The sequence below is a fragment of the Aythya fuligula genome, chromosome 1, assembly GCF_009819795.1.
Source record: "Aythya fuligula isolate bAytFul2 chromosome 1, bAytFul2.pri, whole genome shotgun sequence".
NCBI classification, from domain to species: domain Eukaryota; kingdom Metazoa; phylum Chordata; class Aves; order Anseriformes; family Anatidae; genus Aythya; species Aythya fuligula.
Window position 1 is genome coordinate 103,837,352 of NC_045559.1, and position 21,919 is coordinate 103,859,270.

The window sequence follows — 21,919 nt, forward strand, 5'->3', positions numbered from 1 at the left end:
GTCAAACTCCCCCTCCAGTGATGGACAGGTTGCAGGGTGATGCCACGGCGTTGTCCTGAGTCGGTGAAGAGCCCTGCAGAGTACCTCAGAGAGAGCGGTGAAGTTGTGCCATGTCAGCCTAGGAGGTCAGTGAACCAAAAATGTTCCCAACCCCCGTGTCGGAGGCACCAAGCTAATGCAATAGCTTAACATGGAGACAAGGAGCCATGTGTAATGCTGAGGTGATGGCCATATATCAGGCAGAGCTGCCTGCAGAGGAAATGGGGTTGACAGATGCTTGATGGATTGGATGCACACCCCCTTCCTGTATTTGAGTGTCTGCTGGGTGCCATGTCTGTCTTTCCAAGAAAGACTTTCTCTTTTGTTCATTACTGCATTAGCAGTTATCACAATCCATCAGATGTACAGGGAATTAGTGGACACGGTACCGTGAGTTTGTAGCAGCCTGCAGAGCGGTGTTCCTCCAGACAGAGCAAGCCTTGGAGTCACTTCTGTGTTTCTCCATGGCAGCTTTCAAACCATTTCTCCCTCTCAGCTTTCAATTAAATTTATGATTTCTCTCTGCTTCATGTAATGTTTTGACTCTTTTCGAGACAGATAAGCCTGCTAGTGTATTTATTACCAGGTGTTCAAGTAAGTCTGGGAAAAGAAATTCATTTTGATTTGCAACAAATTGTACCTTAACTGAACACCTTAACCAACAAATGATGGTAGAGATAGCACTGAAAAGAAAGGAGAAGCAGTATCAGGACAATCTTCGTCTCTACAGGAGCTTTAAAGAGACAGCAGGCACATAAAAGCATGCAAACCAGCAGGCTGCTTACCCCTTCTATTTTCAGTGCACTCGGTGGTGCTTGCATAACTAGCAGCCAGACAGGTTGTGTGCAATGCCAGGGTGCTGCTGCATGTCAGCACCTCGGTGCTCTGTTGCTCAACAGGACGGGGAACAGACAGTTTGTGTCCTCTTGGAGGGAGCCCTCTCCAAGAAAATCAGTCGCCTTGTACTACCCAGGACTTTCAATCTAATGGGTAAGTTAGGAGGAATTATTATCCACATCAGGAACTCTTTATATTAATGTTGTAAGAGTCTTCCCACTAAATCAGTCCAATGTGCCTGAAGTGTCCGTGAATCTGCTGCCAGTTAAGCAGGAGAAAGTGATTCACAAAGCCATATTAATGGTCTGTGTCACAGTGCTGTTGGTTGGAAGCTCACTAAGTGCCTTCCTACTGGAAGCACCCTCTGAACGAGTCCAGTCATCAGCCAGAGCTGGGCAAGGCTTATCCCACCCAGGGCTCTCTTCCCAGCTGAGGCCACAACCAAATGTCCTCAAAGAGGGGACAAAGATGCTTGGAACCTGCCCCTCTGTGCGAGAAAAAAACATATAAGCACTGCTAATATTTTCACTGTTATTTTACCCAACTGATTTATCAGTTAAATTGCTCTCTGCGTTTGATGGGGCTGTGATAATTCCACCTCATTTGGCTCGAATGCTGCCGGGGCTATTTTGGCCTTGTTGCTGGACCTCGCTGCCGTGCTAGTGACAACGACAGCATTCAGCCTGTCTCTGGTTCGTGATTCAGTGTGGCATCTCCTGGCGTAGGGCACCCACCTTTTCCTCCTCTTTCCCTCGGTTGCTGTCTGCTGCACCTCTTTTTCTAGGTTTGGGCCATTACATGCAGTGTGATAGCATGTCTGTGAGAAATGGTACCCCTGCTCCATCTCTTCACCTGCTGTGGGGTTGCGGGATCCCAGTGGACGCTGTGCCACTGCTCACTGCCTCCCCGCTGAGGCACCTGCACAGGGCAGCACGGTCACTAGATCCTGGTTAGTTCCCTCCTGCAGCCTTAATGCTACTTTCTGCCCGCTTCCCGTGGAGCAGCCTCCTGCCAGCAGGACAAAGCCCCTGTGTATTCAGTTTGCCGTCCTCGCGGACTGAGACCTGTTCTGTTCGCAGAAGCCCAGGAGCTGCCGTTCCCACGACTTCCCAGATCCCTCCGTCTCGGAGGAAATACACTTTCTTTTCTCTGCTGCATGTTTTCTACTCTGTGTGACCAATTTAATGATTTCCACCTCCCCCTTGCTGTGCCCTCTTGCCCTCCCCGGCCCAAAGCTAGGTAAACAGCAGTGGGAAGGCTACGCGGGGCAGCACAGATTTTAGTTCCACCCTTGTGTTTGGTTCCTGTGATAGTCTCTCTGGGCAAAAGTATTCCTCTGTGTGGAAACAGCTGTTTGCCAGGCTGAAAATACGAAACACAAGGACTCTGCTGAGGTGCAAAATGTCGGATCCAATGTCCCGAATCTCACATGGAGTTGAATAATATAATTTTTTTTTACTTAGTGAAATGAAACGGAGCCCCTTGATGATAGAAGTTAGAAGTCCAGGGTAAATTGCTGGTGATTTGTTATATTCTGTGTGTAATGTCCGAATCTCCAGGCTTGAGAAATGTGTGTTGTGCCATCTCCAGCTGTCTCCCAGCTCCTGTGCTGTGCCTGGCGCACGCCGGTCTGCATCCTGCCGGAGCACAGCGGAGAGCCTGGGCAGGAGCCAGGGAGGTGAGCGATGAAGGCTGAGCCGTGCCTTAGCTAACTGTCAGCCTCCAGGAGCTTGACCTGGGCACTCCTGTCGAGGAGTGAAATGCCTCTTTCGTTACAAGCCTCTGTGGCACATCCCATCATGGACCTGGCGCAGTGCTAAGTCTTCCTTGGAGGACATGTGGACATCGCCCACAGGCTCTTTGGGAGGCTGAGCAGGAAGCGTGAGTAATTTTCACATAGGTCTCGTGGAGGTGACACAGCGCTCGCTTTGCATCTGGGCAGCAGCCCGGTGGCCATGCCGGGAGGTCCAGACGGCTGAACCCCAAACCTTGGGGTCTGCATCCACGTCAGTCTCATGGGCAGGGCACCGTGCTGCTGGCATCCTCGCTGGAAAGTTCGGGGGAATAATCCTGTGCCCCCAGTGAGGGGCTGGTCAAACCCGCTGTGGTTCGTTGCCAGTCTGGGGGGTGTTACCCGGTCAGCCTCAGCACATTTCTGCAGCAGCACAACACTGAACCTCTGCACTCTGTGCTGAACTCCTAACTGAATGCCCTTCAGTGTGCAGATCACAGCGCTGCGAGACGGCCACAGCAGATGCAAACCGCTCCTTGAGAGCTTTTCATAGCCTCCGATGAGAACTGGCTGACATTACAGCAGGAACCCAGAAGTCAAAGACCTGTGTAATGAATGCTTTTAACCCTACTAACCCGCAGACCAATCATCTCATACAGCAGGCTTCCTAAAGTGCTAATCTCCGTGAATGCTGCGTTTCATCATTCATGAGCACGAACAATATTAGCAGCCTGTACGTTTTGAACCATTCTGCTGACCTCTGTGGAGCCAGACCCTCCTCCCACCGAAGGGCTTGAATCAGATGGCTACACATCTTTGATAACAGGGTATTGCAGAGAGGAAAGGGGAGCGCAGCAAGCACAGGAAGATTTGGGGCAGGACTGCAGCATTAGGCTGAAAATATCTTTCGACACATCCAACATATTGCTTTCATTGTGGTAACAATCATAAAGATTTTTGCAATATGTGCTAAAATTTAAGCTTATGAGCATATCTAACATTCACTCTGAGTTTTCCATCCTCACGTTTTTTGTACAAATAACAGGCTGTTATGCCCTTGCATCACTTACTGCCAGTAGTTTCCATGTACGGACAGGGAAACTGAGGCGACTGACGCCGTGTCTCATCAAGGTTACACAAGAAGGCTGTGTCATGCTGGGCTCCAGGAACCCTGAGAGCCTGCATTGCAGATCTCTGCTTAAACACCTCTGGGCACACCTCTGTTATTGAAAAAATTAACGGTATCTGCTAAAGAGCATCAACAAAGTTTTGCACATGCATTGGTGAGCAGTATTACAAGTCCCATCTCCTCTTCGTTGGTGGTGTTGGTCTGTTTTAGTGCCTTGTTACGGCTTTAAAGCAAGTAATGCTAGTTAAAGCATGAGGTACGCTTCCTAAAAGTTAACATTGGATGAAATTTTGGAATCAGCTCTGTACTTTTTATACCACATGGATACAATAATTCCGAGACAGATTGTATATTTATTAAGTCATTTACCTAAAATAAAAATCTCAAAACCCTCAAATAATGTTTGTTGCCACAGTTACGTGCCGTTCCCTGCAGCATGCAGGCTTGTTTATGCTATATGAGTGACGCATGTTTTCCCTTTCAAAAAATACCAGAGGAACAAGGCTCCAGAAACCAAATGCAAAAGGCAGTCGCGTTATCTGACTAACCATCCCGGTAAGCAGGGGGCATCTGGATCTCTCTGTTGTTACACCGATATGGCTGTGCTGGCAGAGGGGGCATTGCTGGAGGTGTATGGGTGTGGAGCACCTGTGCCAGCCCTGGCTCCTCAGCTCCGGGCTCTCACACGGGGTGCTGCCATCGGAAGTTGCACCACCCGGCTTTTTGCGATGGGGTGCACAAATCCACTCGCGGCAGTGTTTTGTAAGCTCTGGTTTCTGAGCAGCACCCGTTTCCCTCTCCAGATAGCCCTCGTTTGCAGCGCTGCAAGGAATGGGAAGGTAATTGGCTTCCAAAAAACAAGTGTATTGGAACAGCAGGACAAAATGTTTGTGGAAACTGCTCTGTACGGGCAGCTGACTGCGCTTACGGGAAGCACTGCTCAACTCATTCACTTGCCGTGGGAGGGGAGGAACGTTGGCCTGTCCAGAACAGCTTGTCTATCACCATGTGTTGCATTAAATAACCAGGGTGACTGGGATAACTGTGCTCACTGAGTGGGGAAGGAAGTGGTTATTCTTCCAGCTGGATTCCAGGTCTCCCTGGAGAGGTGGTGTTTATAAAGAACTAGCCCATCCGTTACAAATTAATGCCGTGTAAGTTAGTCAAATTCAGAAACACCCCTCCCCTCCCCCTGGAGTTTCCTCATCCAGCTCCTGCTCCACGGGAGAAAGATTTCGGAGTTTGGTGGAGGATTTCTTGGTTTCTGCAGAGCTGCTCTTGGATCCATCGAAGACTTCTGCTCAAGTCAACACCTATAAGTTTGTTTTCTCTCGAGTTAAATAACTCAATCTGCCACCTCTTTGCAGAGTCTCCCTATTTTTTTTTTCATTTTGTTTTGTTTTTAACTTGTACATCGAGCACTAGCCTCTTTTGTAGGAGTGGTAGAGGCCGAAATTCCTGTTTTGGCTGTTTCCCACTTCGTTGCATTTTCTTCCCTGGGTCCCTCTTCTCCCGAATATCAACCATGGGATATTTGTCTCCATGTACAGGTCTTGGCCTTTATTCGTCCTCCTTCAAAAGCTGCCACAAATTGGGTGCTGAGGTGGTAATAGTTAGGCCACTGCTCTCAGCCTGGGCTGCTTGTCCCTTGGCTGCTGAACCGCCACAAGGTCCCTTAAAGTCCCCTTTTGGGCAATAGCCGTGTTGCATGGGGCAAGCTAAGCCACCTGTGCACAGCCTTTCGAAACCCAAATTCAGTTGTGTCGCTTCCTTTGTTGCTCAAGACAATCCTGTTTGTGTCCCTTCTGCCTTCCAACTGCAAGCTCTGGGGGACCAGGAGCTGCCTTCTGGTGCGGCATTTTTGCAGGGTCTGTCACAACAGGGTCATTGCTCATCGTCAGGATTTGGGATGTAGAAATGAAACAGAAATACTTGCAGATGCGTTAACTTATTAGGAGAGAAAAAAAAAAAAAGGTACCTTTGTAGTTATATAATTTGGAAATGACAGCCTTAGGATGTCTAAAATGTATCTTCAGCTGTAGGTGTGACCGTCCAATGTCAATGTTTTCTCTTCAAAACGCGTGGGCTGACTGCTGCTTTGCTCGACGCCGCCAGTTTCTGCTGCCATCTGTCCTGCTTTTGGTAAACCTTTAGCGCTGCTGCCTTAGCCTGATGTGAACAAGTGGCGCCGCGTGGTGTGCTCCGAAACGCCGAGGCCCAAGAGGTGCTCCCTGCCATCGCGCCGCTGTGTTTGGTCTTCCTTAGGCTGTGCTCGAAGGTCTGCCCACCGTAACTTCTCTTCCAGGTGTTGGTTGTGAGGAGAAAGCTGTGAGGCACCTCCAGTGTGGCGAAGTGTGTTGTGACCTGCGAATTTCGGGTTCTGTTTGTGCCTCCACAAGGCACGTGGCTCTTCGCCTCATGCCGTGTCTCTCTTGCACGCAGGACGTGAACGCAGGCGAGGGGAGCGAGTTCACCGACAGCGGCATCGAGGGGGCAGCCACCGATACCGACCTCCTGTCCAGGCGCTCCAATGCCACCAACTCCAGCTACTCGCCCACGGCCAGCCGGGCCTTCATCGGCAGCGACAGCGGGAGCAGCTCGACGGGCGACGGGCTTCGCCAGGGGGTGTACGAGAACTTCCGACGGGAGCTGGAGATGAGCACCACCAACAGCGAGAACCTGGAGGAGGCCGGCTCGGCCCTCAGCGACGAGCAGAGCAGCGGCACCCTCAGCTCCCCGGGGCAGTCCGACATCCTCCTGACGGCTGCTCAGGGCACGGTGCGGAAAGCCGGCGCCCTGGCGGTGAAAAACTTCCTGGTGCACAAGAAGAACAAGAAAGTGGAGTCGGCCACGCGCAGGAAGTGGAAGCACTACTGGGTTTCCCTGAAAGGTACGGAGCACATGAACGAGCACGTGTGTACTCAGACGGGTGTCCACATTGTATCCTGTGGGATGGGTATTGCAGCGGTGGAAGAAATCAGTAGCCTAACTCCTAAAAAAAGCCATCGTCAGCTTCAGTGTAATTAGTAGCAAGCATGAGGAAACAGTCCTGTTTTTTTCAGAGGAGTGTTTTATTATGTAGCTGTTGACATGCTTGCATTATGGCACGCGTGTATCAAAGACGCCTCCTCGGCTTCCCAGGCCACAAAGCCTGGTTGAAGTCCTGTCCTTCACGCAGAGCATTTGTGGTGCTAGTTTAAACCCAGAGATCATGGTATGGGCCAGCTCTTCGTGCAGTGGTTGGAGAAATTGGGGAGACAAAAGAGGAGCTGAGGTTGGAAGGCAGGGGAAGCCCTGCTCTCCTGGGAGCCGGCCCCATGGCAGGAAGGTCTTGCTGTGAGGGGCAGGCACACAAAGGGACATCTGGGAGGAGAAAGGGGAAGGATGAGCAGAGGGGCGATGTTGTTTTAAAGTGCTTTGACTCCAGTTGAGTGTTTGCTCCTTGGATTGCTGTGCCTTAATGATGTTAGTATTTAAAGGCAGCTTTGAAGTCACCAGCTGCTATTGTTTGGCTGCAAATAGTTTTGTGAGAGGCTGGGTAACAGGGCATCACTTAGCACCAAGAGGGCTGTTTCCAGTGGCAGAGAAACAATGTGCCAGTTTCAGCTTTAAACAATTGTGGATTAGGCTGGGAGGCTGCAGGGAGAGGAGACCCTATAGTTGCAGATTTGCTCTACCTTTTCATTTTTATTTATTTTTTTTTTCCCAGGGAATTGTAAAGATTGTTTTGTAAAACCAGCAGGTTCTTTGCTGTCCTTGACTAAAATGCGTTTTTGTTTTTGGCCGTATCGCAGTGAGTCAGAGCTGAAATGTTACAATAAGGATTATTTTTTTTGTGTGTGTGTGTGTACGTCAGTCTTGCAGTGAGCACAGCTCATTCCAGTCCATTTTTCTTCCAGTTATTCATCTGCATACAGTAATTAAGCAGCCCGAGTTTTGCCTTCGAGGGACTGCAGTAAGCAGCAGCTGCAGGAGGCTGAGGCAGGGCGCTGAGGCTTGCCGGGGGCCTGGCTGCTCAGCAGGGCCAGCTCGCAGCCTGCATCTCCCTTTCGGTCTCCTCACGGGACAGCAAGGAGGTGGACAACCCCCTTAGAGGGATTTTTAACTACATTTCTCATCCAGGGCTGTATATGACTGCCCGTGACCTTCCTTGCTCACGTCTGCCACTGTTTTAGCAGTCGTGGGGCAAACAAAATGGCTCCTCTGGGGTTCAGGTGGATCCACCACGAGGCTGGCGGTGTGAGGGGCCAGCTGGGCCGCTGCCGGTGCGCTCTGCTGCGGGGCTGACAGCCCGAACAGGCCCTGACAAATCCTCGCTCAGCCCCGCGACAGTTTGACGGATGGTTTACAGTCCCAAGTTTTAGCACTGAATAGATGCAGGGTGACTGTTGCATTTCAATGTGCTGCTTACTAATATCTGTTTGTCTCTTCTAGGATGCACGTTGTTTTTTTATGAGACCGACGGCAGATCTGGCATTGACCACAACAGCATCCCAAAGCACGCTGTCTGGGTGGAAAACAGCATCGTGCAAGCGGTACCTGAACACCCCAAGAAGGACTTTGTTTTCTGTCTCAGCAATTCCCTTGGGGATGCTTTCCTTTTCCAGGTTGGTTCAGGTCGAGCGTTTTACATCGTTGTTTTCTTTTTCTCTCTCTCCTTCATCCCACAGACCAGGGAGGACATCTCAGCTCTGACTCAAATCAGTGGAAAAATCCTGCTGACTCCAGTAGGTCTGGGATTTTCCTCTGGCAGTGCAAGAGGAAGGACACAATAGATTCTGTAAAGGCCGGACAAGAGACCCAACACCACATGTGAATGAATCACTGTCAGATCTGCTGTTTTTATAGCCTGACAGGACCCTGTTTGTATAGATGGTCGGTGCAAAGTAAGAATTGAGAAAAAATCATACATCCATGTAAAAATTAGGGAATTCTGCATTGTTTGGCAGCGTGGTTATAGACCACACACAGTCCAGGCCAGTTACCATCTAGGAAACAGAACAGTGCCTTAACTGCCATCACATTTCTGTGTCTTGAAAGAGACATATGTTGAAGGTGGGACCTTGGAGAGAGGCTCAGGGGGTTTACATGACCAAGAGGCTTTTTGAGCGTGAGGGGGTGTTTGAAACTCCAGATGTGTTTCTCATTCCTGGTGGCTGTGCAGGATCCAGTTGTTCCTTCTTCATGCAGACATCAGGCAGCGTTGTGCTGATGTTTGACAGCACACTGAATGGGAATGTTGGGTTGGTTTTGTTTTTAAATCAGAAAATAGAAATGTCTGACTTTCGTAGAGTAAGTATGCAGAACTCAGTATCAAAGACCAAGCATTAACTGATGTATTTCACTAAGAACAATTTTTCTTTTTGGTAACTAGATTTTCTTGAGCGATTTTTAGGGGGGGCATTCCACTTTCTTATTGCAAGTTGTCACTAGTCAAGTTGTAATGCTCTTATTTGTAATTGCCAGCCTGTGTTGAGATGATGCCATTTCCTCATCTTTGGATTTAATGTTATTAACTGGAGGGATCCCTTATTTATTCATTTCCATTTCCAGTGACTGTGAATGTAAAATTTCTTGCCTTCTTTAAGTAGAATTTCTCTGTTGTAGGATACACCCTCCCGACATCACCCCACTGCATCCCAGACCAAATCTTTAAAATTACTCAACAGATCCTCTCAGCTGTCTTAAACAAGAGGCTAGATTCTTGAACTAGTGTAAAATAAAAATCCTTGCTGACTCAGGAGGTGATGCTAGCTTATGTATCAAAGAGAATGACTATCTGATTGCACACTGATTTTTTTTTTAATTGTTTTTTCATTTTGTGGACTTGCTTCTCTGCTGCCTCAGTCTGATTCTTCCTTACCCAAGAGTAGAATCCTTCATTGTCCCTTTTTACTTCCTGCCTTTCTTGGAGAGGGTAAATGTTTTTTGCCATCTGGAGAGCTTCACCTAGGAAGTAAGCATGGTGTTTATGCTCTCAGTATGTATTGGAAATGCCATCAAACACCACCTCCTCCTGGTCTACTAATACAAGTTGTAAATTTTTTTCCTTGCTGTTTTCCAAGGAAAAACCGTAATTGTCATAAAAGTAATGCCGGTAGATGCAAAATAGTGAAAATGTCACATTCAGTACCTTTCTTTTGTGGCAACAGACAGCCTTCTTATTCATTAAAGTCCCCGTGTCATTATGTCATGGGTAGATTTTTACATAGTTTTGTGGGAAAGAGCAAAAACGAACCTTTTCAAATGAAAAGCAATAATATAGATTGCCTTGTGGAATTTTTTTCTTGATGAGTCTGCTCTGTCGTGAAACCCATGCAACTCTAATGAAGCAGAAGCAGAAGAGAAAGAAGGGATGAATTTGGGGAGATCAGCCATAGTGGTGGAAATAAAGTGTGAGCGACGGTGCTGTAGGGCTTGCTCCGCTGTGCACGGAGCAGCCAAAGCATGTGTGGCTGTTCAGCAGTGTTATTAACTACTAATGTCATACCCGTACATCCCCACAGGGCTGTAGTAGTGGTTGTGTTGAAGAGGCACCCCAGACTTGAACAAGACTCTTTCAGTTCTGTGCAGACTGTATAGTTCGGGAGAAAAATAGGGTTACTTTATGATGCGTACAGATATTGGACATCTTGTAACAAGCCTTCCCACTGCATTGCACCTAGAGACATCACATACCTCCTACACTATTATTCCTTGCTCAGTCAGTTCTCATCATGCCTACACAAATCCATTACTTGCAGATGTCACATGTATTTTCCAGGAGCTCGAGCAACTTGTGACACCACATACTTGTGTATCAGATGTTTGCAGCTTGTTGATGTGGTCTGTTCCGTTGAGAAGCAGTGATTCCCCTTGCTTACTCATCTGCCAGAAGGGTCTTCAGCTCCTAAAATCCTTTCCAGATCCTTCTTTTTCCCTCCCCCAAGGAAGCCCAGATGAAAACTAATCTAACATACAGATAATATTTGAAAATAAAATAAAAATATGACCTCTTGCTGTTATGATTGTGCCAGGAGCTAACAAAACATACCATCTCATTACAACTCCAGTAGCACCCTCTCCTCTAGGAGGGGCTAAGTTTCACCGTCTGACTGTAGGCAAAGTATAATCCATTCTGCAAATATTTCTCTAATTTCAGCTGAAACTCCTCGGCAAGGAGGGCTCAGTATGTCTTCAGCATTGGCAGTAAGACCTTGTAAGCCTCCATCTATAAATGAGTCCTGTTAGTAGTACTACCTGGGCAGGAAGCCTGCCCAATTTAAGCAACATTCTTTGTATGGTGCCAACAGAAGACAAGAAAAACAGGAGTAGAAGAGCAGACTTTCTGGTATAGACCCTGTCTTCTGCTTAGGACTCCTAATCTGAGTGAAGGAAGGCACTGTCCTTCTCGGACAGGTGTGCTTCACCTACTTTGTCCCACAGAAGTCTGGGGAACATCATCCCGATTTCTGGTCTGGACATAAGTGATTTCCAGAGCTGTGCTTCCGTGGGAGTCTCTCCTTGGCTTCAGGAAGGCACAGCCTTTGCCGTTAATTGTGACTGCAAGGAGAGCTGTGAGGATGACCTTCTTCATCTATGCTAGCAACTGGAGGAGTCATACTGTGCTGCCTATTTATAGAGCAGGTATCATCAGAAAGTTTAATTAGAACAAGGTGGTTTGGCACCTTGCTACTTCTGCAGCCATGAGCCAAGTACTGGTATGATTACTGCGAAAAGCTGACTCTCAGAGCAAGTCTGCTGCAACCCTGAGTTGGCTGTAAATTTTGTTTTACAATGCACTGTAAAAAGGACTGAGGTTTAGCAAGAAGGCTGAGAAGATTTATGCTTTATTTTGAAAGTCTGGAAAAGGAATGCTTTGAAGTATTTTTCTTTCTGTGTCAAAAGCCTCTAATCAGAATATCGCTCTTCCAGAAAAACTTAATGGTGTCCCATGCCCCAGCCTAAGAGCTCCCCTTTCCCAAACTATCATGCACATGCTTGGGAAGGGACAGTGCCAGAGCCATAAAAATTATGACGAACTCGACTTTAATAATAATAGGGTCATCTTCAGAGAGCTTTGGGATCTTCAGAAGGGGAAAGCTTCTCTGTCTGCATCATAATAAAGTCAGTAACAGATATCACGGTCAGGTTTTATGCCATTAATTTATTATTAACCATTGCATGCCAGATAAGCTCTCCGTACTGTGAAGAGCACATAGACTGCAGCATTTTCTGCTTTAAGGAACTGAGAGTTTAGAAGATGTAATTAAATGATGAGCTACAAGTTCTGGCAACACTGCATTGAACAAGGAAAGTAATTCCTAAGAACTTGCTGGAAAACACTGTACAGCTGCAAGATGCAGATCTAGGTGTAATTCTGAGTGCTGAGTGCCTGGTGCTAGGCTAAACACGGCCTGTTCAAGAATGAAGGTCTTTTATTACTTCTCTCGTAAGTGGATTTAAGGCTTTCATTCTTAAGATCAAAGGGAAAGGGAACTCCTCGGAATTGCGTTTGTTAATCTCCAATCAGTTGCAAAGAGGATCTTGACTTCTTTTCCCCTCTTCCCTTCTCTTCAGACCTCTAGCCAGACGGAGCTCGAGAACTGGATCACCGCGATCCATTCCGCCTGTGCAACTGCAGTGGCAAGGCAGCATCACAAAGAGGACACCGTCAAGCTCCTGAAAACGGAGATAAAGAAGCTGGAGCAGAAGATCGATATGGATGAGAAGATGAAGAAAATGGGTGAAATGCAGCTGTCCTCAGTGACGGACTCCAAGAAGAAGAAGACCATACTGGATCAAGTAATCTTGCTTGCTTATGGGAAATGCCCCAAATGTTTAGGGCCAGCAAATGTTTAGGGCCTTCTTCAGATTAGCAGCACATCTGTCTGCTCACTCTCTGCCCCACGTGTGTGCTGGCAGAGCTCCCCTGAGCAGACAGGACGTGTGTGGGCAGGATGGTGGTGTCAGCTGCCCTAGCCACACCGTTTCTCCAAACAACGTGTGCTAAGGTACAGCAGAGGAAACAAACAACAAAACCAGGGATTTGGCCAGCTGTGCAGAGGTTGAGTGAGGGCTTTGGGGAGTAAAGAGGCTACCACACGTCAGAATGTTGTTGGGAACAACTGGTCATAGACCAGCAAGTGCTGCAGTTGGCATTATCTTCAGCGTGGAAGAGGCTGGCTCTTCCAGGGGCAGATGGGATGAAGAAGCCATCCCTGCTTTCTGCTCCTTGTCAGGGTCTGCGCTGGCCTCGTGGCTGCAGCGCTCGCTGCCCCTTGGGACCGGTCTCTCTGACTTCAAGTGGACAGCGTAGTTGTGTTTGAGAAGCAGAGAGCCTAGAGCAGATGTCTCTCCCACTGTTGCAGCGGCACCTTATTTTAGGAAACTAACATATGGTGCCTGCTTCATTAGTTTGTAGCTCTTTTACCACGGCTGCCAAATGTGCCTGTAATGCAAACTATAGGGAGCGGCCAGGGCCCTGACGTGCTAAGCTGAAGAGATTTTGTATGGCCTAGACGCCCGTGAGAGAGGGGGGAGATGCTTGCCACCGCTCACAGGGCTCCTCTCAAAAGCTGTCAGTCACAGCGAGAGGGCAAAGCGGTCTCTCGTTTTACATAACGGAGTTTTTCTAAACACTTTGAAACTGTTTCCGATCAGCAATTTGAATTATTTAAATAAGTCCTCACACAGACTGATTACAGTGCTCTTCCACTGATAAGATTAATTATTCCCAGTGTACTGCACTTTTTCAAGTATAGCCAGCTCCGTTGATGCTTACAGCAGTGCTGCTGCTGCAGCTGCTGGTTTGGGGTGCTCTGTTGGTGGAATTGGGTGTTTCTGGGTCTTTTTGTTTCTCAGCTGCCGTTGATGCATGAAAGGACCCTTAGGACTGCTCAGAAGAGAATCGTGGAATACGAAGAAAATTAAATATGGAATTTTAATCCTATTAATTAGCTTTGTATCAAAGGGGCAGTTGTCCTAGGAGAAGATTTTTGCCTTGAACATAAAAAAATTGTTTAACATCTAATGAAAACTTTTAAAAAAATATTTTTATCCTTCTGGGGATTGGGAGGGTAGGGGAGAGTGAGAAAGAAGGTGAATCAAAGTTTCTTTAATTTGAAAATGAGATCACCACTGGTAAAAAAAAAGATATATTGCTGGGAACAGTAGACTTTTTTCAAGATATTTACAACTGTGTTCTTCCTTCTCTCCATTTCTGCATCTCACTCAATCTTTGCTGTATGCAGATTTTCGTTTGGGAACAGAATCTCGAGCAGTTCCAGATGGATCTATTTCGGTACCGCTGTTACTTGGCTAGTCTCCAAGGAGGGGAGCTCCCAAACCCTAAAAGACTGCTTGCTTTTGCCAGCCGTCCGACTAAAGTTGCAATGGGCCGTCTTGGAATCTTTTCAGTCTCTTCGTTCCACGCCCTGGTAAGTCTGAGCAGAGGCCAGGGGTCATCTTTGCCAACCTGCAGGTGGTTTCACGTGCCCGGTACAAAGATGGAGTTGACAAACAGCAGTCTGTGCCTGTGGGGTGAGCCCTGGGTAGGAACTAACAGGCAGGTACTTGCAAGCCATGGCCTTATGAAAGTGGAAGAACTGTGTTTCTCCTAAATGGATGATTTTGATTTCACCTCTGCAATATAAACATGCTTTCTAGAAACAGCTCCTCCTGTCACAAGAGTGAGCTCATCTCTAATGTTCACATTCATGGGCTTGATCCAAAAACCCTGTGAGGTCAATGGGAGTCTTTCTGAGGCTCTCAGCATGCCTTGGCTTAGCCTGTCTCGGGCATGGCTTGCTTTCTACCATATGGATGAAGCTACTGACCAATTAGTCTAATATCCTGTCTCCAGTGATCAGCACCTGATGCTCCACAAGGGAGGGGAAATGTTCTTCTCCGTTATTTATGGTATGGCAAATAATGTTGAAAATGGTTGTTTAAATCATGTAACAACCCAGCTTTGAGAAATACGGGGAAATGTATTGCGCAGTGGTGAGTTTTTAATGAATTTAAATTATGTTCCTGTAGTTTCGGCTTGGGCTCCTGGAGCTTCACAGAAATAGCTGAGCTCCACTGTTGTCTTGTAGATGTCAGCTGTACCCTTCAATTGAATCCAGAGCTGTAATTCAGTCAGGGGCGTTTTATTCTTTTATATATGAAAAGATTAGCGTCATCATCTTGATAATTGCTAGTGGATTTATGTATTTTTTTTTAAGTGGCGGGCTGTAATTTACATTTGTGCTTGTTTTTTTGCATCTAGCAAAGCACTGAGTGTTAGCCTGAAAAACAGTCTGCCTCTTCATGCTGGTGTCTCTTGAGAGCCAAGCGAGAAAAAACGTTTTGAATGTGTCGTGTTGGAAAAGACACGTGCTTTCTTTACTTGCAGCAAGCTCTCGTGTCCCCTTTTGCCCTCGATAGCGCGGATTTGGTGCAGCGAAGTCTCAGGCTCCAGCTGGATGCTGCATGCTGATAGCACGGCATCCCCAGCTCGCCTGAAGATACTCTTCAGTGCATTAGCCAAGGATGTGCTCAGTCTTCCTGGTGCCTCTGCACAACGTCCCTGGTACAGCTAAGAAACCTCTCATGAGGAGAAATGGGGAAATGGGGAAGCTCGCAGTTGTGTTTGAGTTCTCCTTTTCCTTGATTTCTAAACGTTCCTGAGCAAGGCTCACCATTACTCATCCGGTGACAGTTCCCTGGATACCTGGGCTAGCCTTCTGTTATTCCCAACTTTACACGTTTTTTTTTGTGTCTTCTGCACCCAAACAACCAGTTCTTCAGCTCCTTAGCTTGGGGCATCACTCAGAGGTTTGGCTGTTCCAGCTGGGGCTGCCAAATGACAGTCGCATTTCGGTAGTTTCGGGTGTGGGAATCGAGTACAAAGGCGTTCCAGGAAGCGCAGGGCCAAGTCTGCAGGGTGGGTCTGCCTGTCTGTCTGTCTGTCTAGCTTCGCCTTTTGCTCCGTTCATACCTGCCATCGCTCTTAACACTCCCTTTTTCACAAGAGAGGAGCTCACTGTCCTGATCCCACCTCTGGATGGGAAATCTGCTTCAACTTTGGCCTAAACGCTTCACCTCTGAGTAATGTAGCAGTCATTTCTACCAGAGCTTCCTTATTTGGGAAACAGCTCCCCAAATATTTGGTGTCAGTGAAGGCAAACGGCTTTCCCCTCTGAAGGGGCTGCCACAGGCCAGTTTTCAAGTACCCAGGCAGTTAACACTGCTCTAATCCAAAGGGGCATTTCAGCTCCCTTTTCTTCCTGTGTTTTGCCCACTCTTCCCACAGTTGGGTATCGGTGAGGAAATGCAGGTTTTAAATACCCTGAGCTATTTGCAGACCTTTATCAGGCCTTGTAAAAGTAGTGAGTCAGTTCCAGGATGCCCAGAGTGCTTTCACAGGAAAGGGCAAGGAGAAAGACCAAGCTTTTTGGAAGCAGCAGATAAGTTTTGAAATCTCAGGTTTTGTGTGTCCAGCTCTGAAACCTCATTATAAAATAAAGTTAAAAAACAAACAAACAGAAAAAAACAAACACTTTTACTGGTGCTGAGGCTTTGCTCTGTGCTGAGTAGGCTGCTTTGAAATACCTCATATTAAATGCCAAGAAACGTGCGGTGCTCTCCCTTTTAATTTTTAATTCTTGATGTTGGAAGAAAAGAGTTATGTTGCAGGGAGAAGGAAGTAGCCTGGCAGCATCAAGCTAGTCCCCGTTGTGCGTTGCTACGTTATTGCTACAGCGTTTGCCTTTTTTTAAGGCTATTCCAATGTTAGCTTATGTAAGGGATGGTGCTGTGGGATGCTGCAACCTTTGATTTGCAAACCATGTGGCATTGACAGGTGGCGGCTCGCACCGGGGAGTCTGGAGTGAGGAGACGGACGCAGGCCATGTCCAGATCTGCCAGTAAGAGGAGAAGCAGGTTTTCTTCTCTCTGGGGGCTGGATACTACCTCGAAGAAAAAGCAAGGGAGGCCGAGCATCAATCAGGTAAGCACGTAGAAGTTTTGAGGTGTTAGTTTCAAGGCTGACTTGTTAGCATGCATTATAGTTCATGCAGAGAATCACTTCCATCAAGCACACACACAACCAACCTTCAACTTGCTTAATCTTCCACGGTGTGGAGTCGTCACATTCCACATCCTCTTCAAAAATCAGTGACGGTAATTACAGATAAGTATACAGCAGCTCCTGTTCAAACGAGCTTTGGATTTATACCTTTTTTTTTGCTGACTGGGTTGCGTTACTCCTGTTGCATTTCTGTTGCTTCAGCTTTTGCCGTTCTCTTAAACTCAGGAGTAACAAGGCAACAGTATAAACCAGACAGCTTTGGAAGGAAAAAAAAAAAAAGTGGAGACTTGTTTGTTTCTTTAAGTCCAAAATAGGAGTTTGTAGAATATTTTAAATGTAGCTGAGTTTGGGGAAAACTTTGTAAAGCAACAAACCCCCTTGTATTTAGTAGGGACAGTCACTGTTTTGCTTTGAATTTTTAAAAAGCTAAAGGTGAAAGGTTTCCACCCAGTCACTCCCCAGATATTTCTCTAGAAAATGTGTTTCAGTGTGCTAGGAAGGTACTTCCCTGTTATTCTTTCCAAACATCTCTAATTACAGCTTTCAGTTTTTGAGAGCCATACCTCATCTAATTGCAGGAAATGTTGCCTTTTCTTTGTCTTCTTTCACTTTTTTTTTTGGGGGGGAATGCTCGGGACCTGTTTTGTTCCGTGCCCTGTGATTACTCCTTCCTTCTTTTAAAGCACCAGTGGGTGTTTGTTTTGTTTAGCAGAGATTAATGCTGTAAAATTGTTGAGCTTGTTTTGAGCGAGACATTAAAAGTTCAACTAATATGTAATGCCTGAGCAAAAGCTGTGGGCTTCACCGGGAAGTACCAGATGCCTCTGTGAGCACATTCTCAATTCTTCGCGCTGGTGCTGAGGCATCCCTCTTGCTTTGTGCTTAATTTCCCCACATCAAGCACAATCTCTTGTCCTGAGCTAGGGTCCTTCCTGTGCTGTGTCTTCACTCTGTGACACTTTTTTTTTTCCTTCCAGCGGGGATAAATGCATTCATGCTTCCTGTCCCTGCCCCCAGCCTCAGCCCCCTAACTCCTCCAGTACTCCCAGGCATGAAAAGGGATTTTGTTCCAGGTTAACGAAAAGTCATGCCGGAGAGAGTCAAACAAAAAGTGAAGTTTTGAGAAAGCAGTGGAATGCCTAAATATAAAGTCTGAATGCTTTTCGCCTGTGCTTGCTCAGTAGTGTGCAATTATTCCCAAAGCTGAGGCTGTAAACTGTAAATTCTCTAAGTGAGGTGACCTGTTTCTGCTTCGTTTGAGGTACAGTATAGTCCACAGTCAAAACCAGCAACTTGATCATAAACCTGTGGTGACGTAGAGCTGTAAAATTTAACTTCTGAGCTGTAAGCTTAAGTATCTGCTGTAGCAAAAACCTTATTGTTCTCCCCTACGCTCAGCTGCAGCTAATTTAGAGCTGTGCAAAGGGCAAGCTGGGTTTTGCAGGTGTGCCTCGTTGGGTGCCTGCCTGGTACAGTCCCGTGCAGTCCCCCACCCTGTTCCAGATGGGGAAACTGAACACAAAAGGAGATAAAATCTGTCCAGCCCTGCATAGTAAGCCAGTGACAGACCACTAAGCACAATCGACATCTCATCTTTCAGTGTGGTGCCCAGCAACCAGCCTACAGTGCGCTCCCCATCCTTTTTAACAAGCTGGTATTTTCCTTTTTTTTTCTGTTTTTGAGATGAATGCTTACATTTTTTGGGTTGATTTCCATGCTGGGTATCGGGTACATTGTTTGCCCCCAACCCTTATGATGCAGTGGTTCAATCAAGTCAGGCCTTAGTCTTGTCCTGCAGATGGTGCAGAGGTTTGTTCGCGTTTTAAAACAGAGTTGCTCTGTTCCTCAGGTGTTTGGTGAAGGAGTTGATTCAGTAAAGAAATCCCTCGAAGGAATCTTTGACGACACGGTCCCAGATGGCAAGGTAAACGCAGCAGCATTGGTTCTGGGATGTAAGAGGGAACATGGAGCCCTGGGAAGGGAAGGGAAGGGAAGGGAAGGGAAGGGAAGGGAGAGGGATCCTCTGTGTGTTGTAGGGCAGTCTGAGCTGATTTCCCATGGTCAAGCATTCACTGTGCTTGGCATCATGAGCACAGAGAGGGGTGCCAGGCCCAGAGGAGTGTTGGTGTTGCACACCAGGGAGGTGCCTTCCTACAGGAGGACCAGACTCCGCTGGCTCTGGGAAATAGCTTATTATGGTGACCATATGGGATTTTCATAATTTAGGGTTATTGCAACTATGAAGCACAGAGTTTTCTGGTTTGTTTTCTCGTGCTTCTGTGAGCTTCTGCGTTTGTAGAAACAATTACAACTGCTTTCTCTTTCCCCAGAGAAAGCCAACTATAAAACAGCATTAAGACAGTGCTAAGGGGCACATTCTTCATGTAGTGAATATGGATTTAGCTGCATGAGCCCACTTGAAGCAAATAGCAATTCTGCAGCTTCATCACTTCATGGAGATTTATAGCTTGTAGTATAACACGGATGTAGAAAAGACAGGAAAATCAAAATAAATGCTAAGATTTGCTGCTTTGCCATTGCTAGGCACAGGACATGCAGCACCTACATCAGTTTTGTTGGCCTTGGATTGGTTTACTAGGAGATAAAGTGCAAAGTTTTAATTTTAAAGCTCTTTTTATCATTATTATTTTTTGTTGCATTCCTAGCATTCCCAGTAGCCATAGGGTGAAATCCCAGGATACACACTTTGCACCAGCTTAGCTGTGTGGGTGGCACGGGAAGGCAGACTTTATACTGCTCAGGTAAAACTGCAAAGTTTGCCAGTCCAGACAAGCCTTCGATCTAGGTTTATGAATAAAATGTCTTCACTTACAGGAGGGCTTTTTTTATGCAGCATGTAATGTTCCTTGCACTTGTAACTGATGCAGAAGGAGATCTTACTTGGCTCTTTTAGTCATAATGGATTTTGTCTGTTTAGAGGGAAAAAGAAGTGGCGCTGAGCAGTGTCCATCAGCACAATCCCGACTGTGATATTTGGGTTCACGAGTATTTCACGCCGTCTTGGTTCTGCCTGCCCAACAACCAGCCTGCCCTGACAGTCATCCGCCCTGGGGACACCACGCGAGATGTGCTGGAAATGATTTGCAAGGTAAAGGCCGCCAGCCTGCCCTGGAGCAGGGCAGAATGCCTACAACCCTACAACCCTGAGCGCTTTGACTTGAGTCCTTTTGGTTAAGCCTTACAGTGACTTTCTCCCCTGCTTGAGTATGTTAGATGAGAAATGTGAATTACACCGAATTTTTCTGTAAAATCACGCCAGCACCACATAGGACAAACACAGTTGGGTGTGAGGAGAGGAAGGCGGGTTGATTTTTGCCCTTTGCACTCCAGGCACTGTGCGTGAGTCTCTGAAGTGCCTTCACGCCCTGCCCCACTGGTGCTGCTGCCTCTCACCCACCCACCCACCCTCTCTCCCTTCACCAGAGGCCAAGCTGTGCACAGGACCCTTCTCCTTTCTCTTTCCCCCAGCATCCCAGCCCCTGTCCCCCATCCTGCTTCCTTTTGCTGGAGTCATGCAGTTGCCCCATGCTCTCTCGACCATCCCAGTGCCCCCAACTCCACCAGCCCCTCCATAACGTCTTTCCTCCGCCACCAGACAAGCAGGCTGATCTCTCCCAGGCCACCCTGTTCCCAGGTGCTGTTCTTCCTTCCCTCCTTCCCCATTCTGCTTCCCCTCTCTGCTCGGTGTGAGGGAGGAAGGCACAGAGAAGCAGCAGTGCCAGGAGTGGGAGAAGGTGCCGGTGTTCGCTGTCTGCATTGCGGAGACAGACTCACCTCGTGTAGGTGGTGGGAGGGGAGCGAGAAGAAAGCTTTTATCTGCAGAAAAAACACCTGGATTTCTTTGCGAGATGAAATATCAGACGTTAGGCCATTAAAAACAGCTACGTCTCAGCAGAGAAGTTTAAAGCTTTGACAAATTAAATACAAGCTTTCAGTTCTGGCATCCACATAATGTCTGTTTTCCACTACCCAGCTGACTGCAAACTAGACCCAACTCGTGTCACGTGCTGCTCTGAAAAGTGAGTCCTCTTTTGTACAACAACAACAGCACGAGAAAAGAAAACATTTATTGCTGTTAGGAGCCCAACTTTGGGGACTTCTAGAACATGTTGCATGTGCTTCCAAAGAGAGGGAAGGTGAGAGCAAGGCGTTTGTTTGGAGTAATTATACAGTGTGCTTATCTCTCCGCCAGGTGCACTATTAAAGGCTGCTGCAGCTCGTGAAAGCTCTTCATTGTATTTAGGGAAAGCTGACATTTTTGGAGAGAGACATAATAGGGAAGCTGGATGACACATAATGATTTATTTTTAGGGCTTATATTTTCCTTTGGGTAAGGGTGATTAACTCGGGGGCCACATCCTTAGCTGGAGTAAATTGGTGGAGCTCCATCGGTTTCGGTATCGACCGGCTGAGGATCTGGTCTCTCACTGTGTTTCGGTCGTAGTGGGTGGTGGTGTGTAGGGAGATGGGGAGGTGGGTGAGTGTTTGCTTTTTTAAACAGCTATTATCTGTTTCTTTCCTTTTCTGTAAGAGCTTTCAGTCTGGAAAACACTGATGGATGCCTTCTTTTCTATCACTTTTAATAATCGATCTCTTTCTTCTGTCTCTTGCATTCAGCTCATTTTCCCCCCTTTAATATCTGATCCACATCATTTCACATCAGTTTGCCATCTGCCATCTGAGAACCAGTCAAGTTCTGGTACAGTAAACATTTCAAGATCTACATTTCATATAAAACCTCTTCATGTTTGTAGATGTGCTTAAATCTATCTGTGCTATTAAACTGAGCTTGATTATTCTGTTGGAGAACATTAAGTGCACTCAAGTCATTGTAGAAAATGTGTTCTTATACTAACATTGCTGCTTGTTATTATACAGCGAGTTAGGTTTTGGAGGCTGCTTTGTGACACTTTTATGATTCAAGATTGGTGGGAGGAGAGTCTAAAGCATATTTTGAAGTGGTTTCTCGAATATTTCTCCTAAGATTTAACTAATAGCATCTCTCGGAAGGCAAAAAATCAGTATAGATGCATTAAGTTGTTTCCATTGGATAATAGCTATCGGTGTGAGCGTGTGTGTACAAATTACTAAAATTTGCATAAGGCTA

At 46.9% G+C, this 21,919-nt stretch overlaps 1 protein-coding gene across 2 annotated transcripts in view; it reads left to right on the forward strand.

Moving 5' to 3' along the window:
* The window catches only part of TIAM1 (TIAM Rac1 associated GEF 1), a 106,767-nt gene that overhangs the window by 34,989 nt on the left and 49,859 nt on the right, over positions 1-21,919 (forward strand). The window contains exons 3-9 of one of the 2 annotated variants that reach the window (XM_032197828.1): positions 6,180-6,627; positions 8,172-8,344; positions 12,297-12,521; positions 13,970-14,155; positions 16,564-16,710; positions 18,641-18,715; positions 19,730-19,900. In XM_032197828.1, the coding sequence (XP_032053719.1) occupies positions 6,180-6,627; positions 8,172-8,344; positions 12,297-12,521; positions 13,970-14,155; positions 16,564-16,710; positions 18,641-18,715; positions 19,730-19,900 (1,425 nt within the window). Of the gene's footprint in view, positions 1-6,179; positions 6,628-8,171; positions 8,345-12,296; positions 12,522-13,969; positions 14,156-16,563; positions 16,711-18,640; positions 18,716-19,729; positions 19,901-21,919 lie in introns of those variants that run through there. The other variant, XM_032197820.1, reaches the window with a different exon arrangement.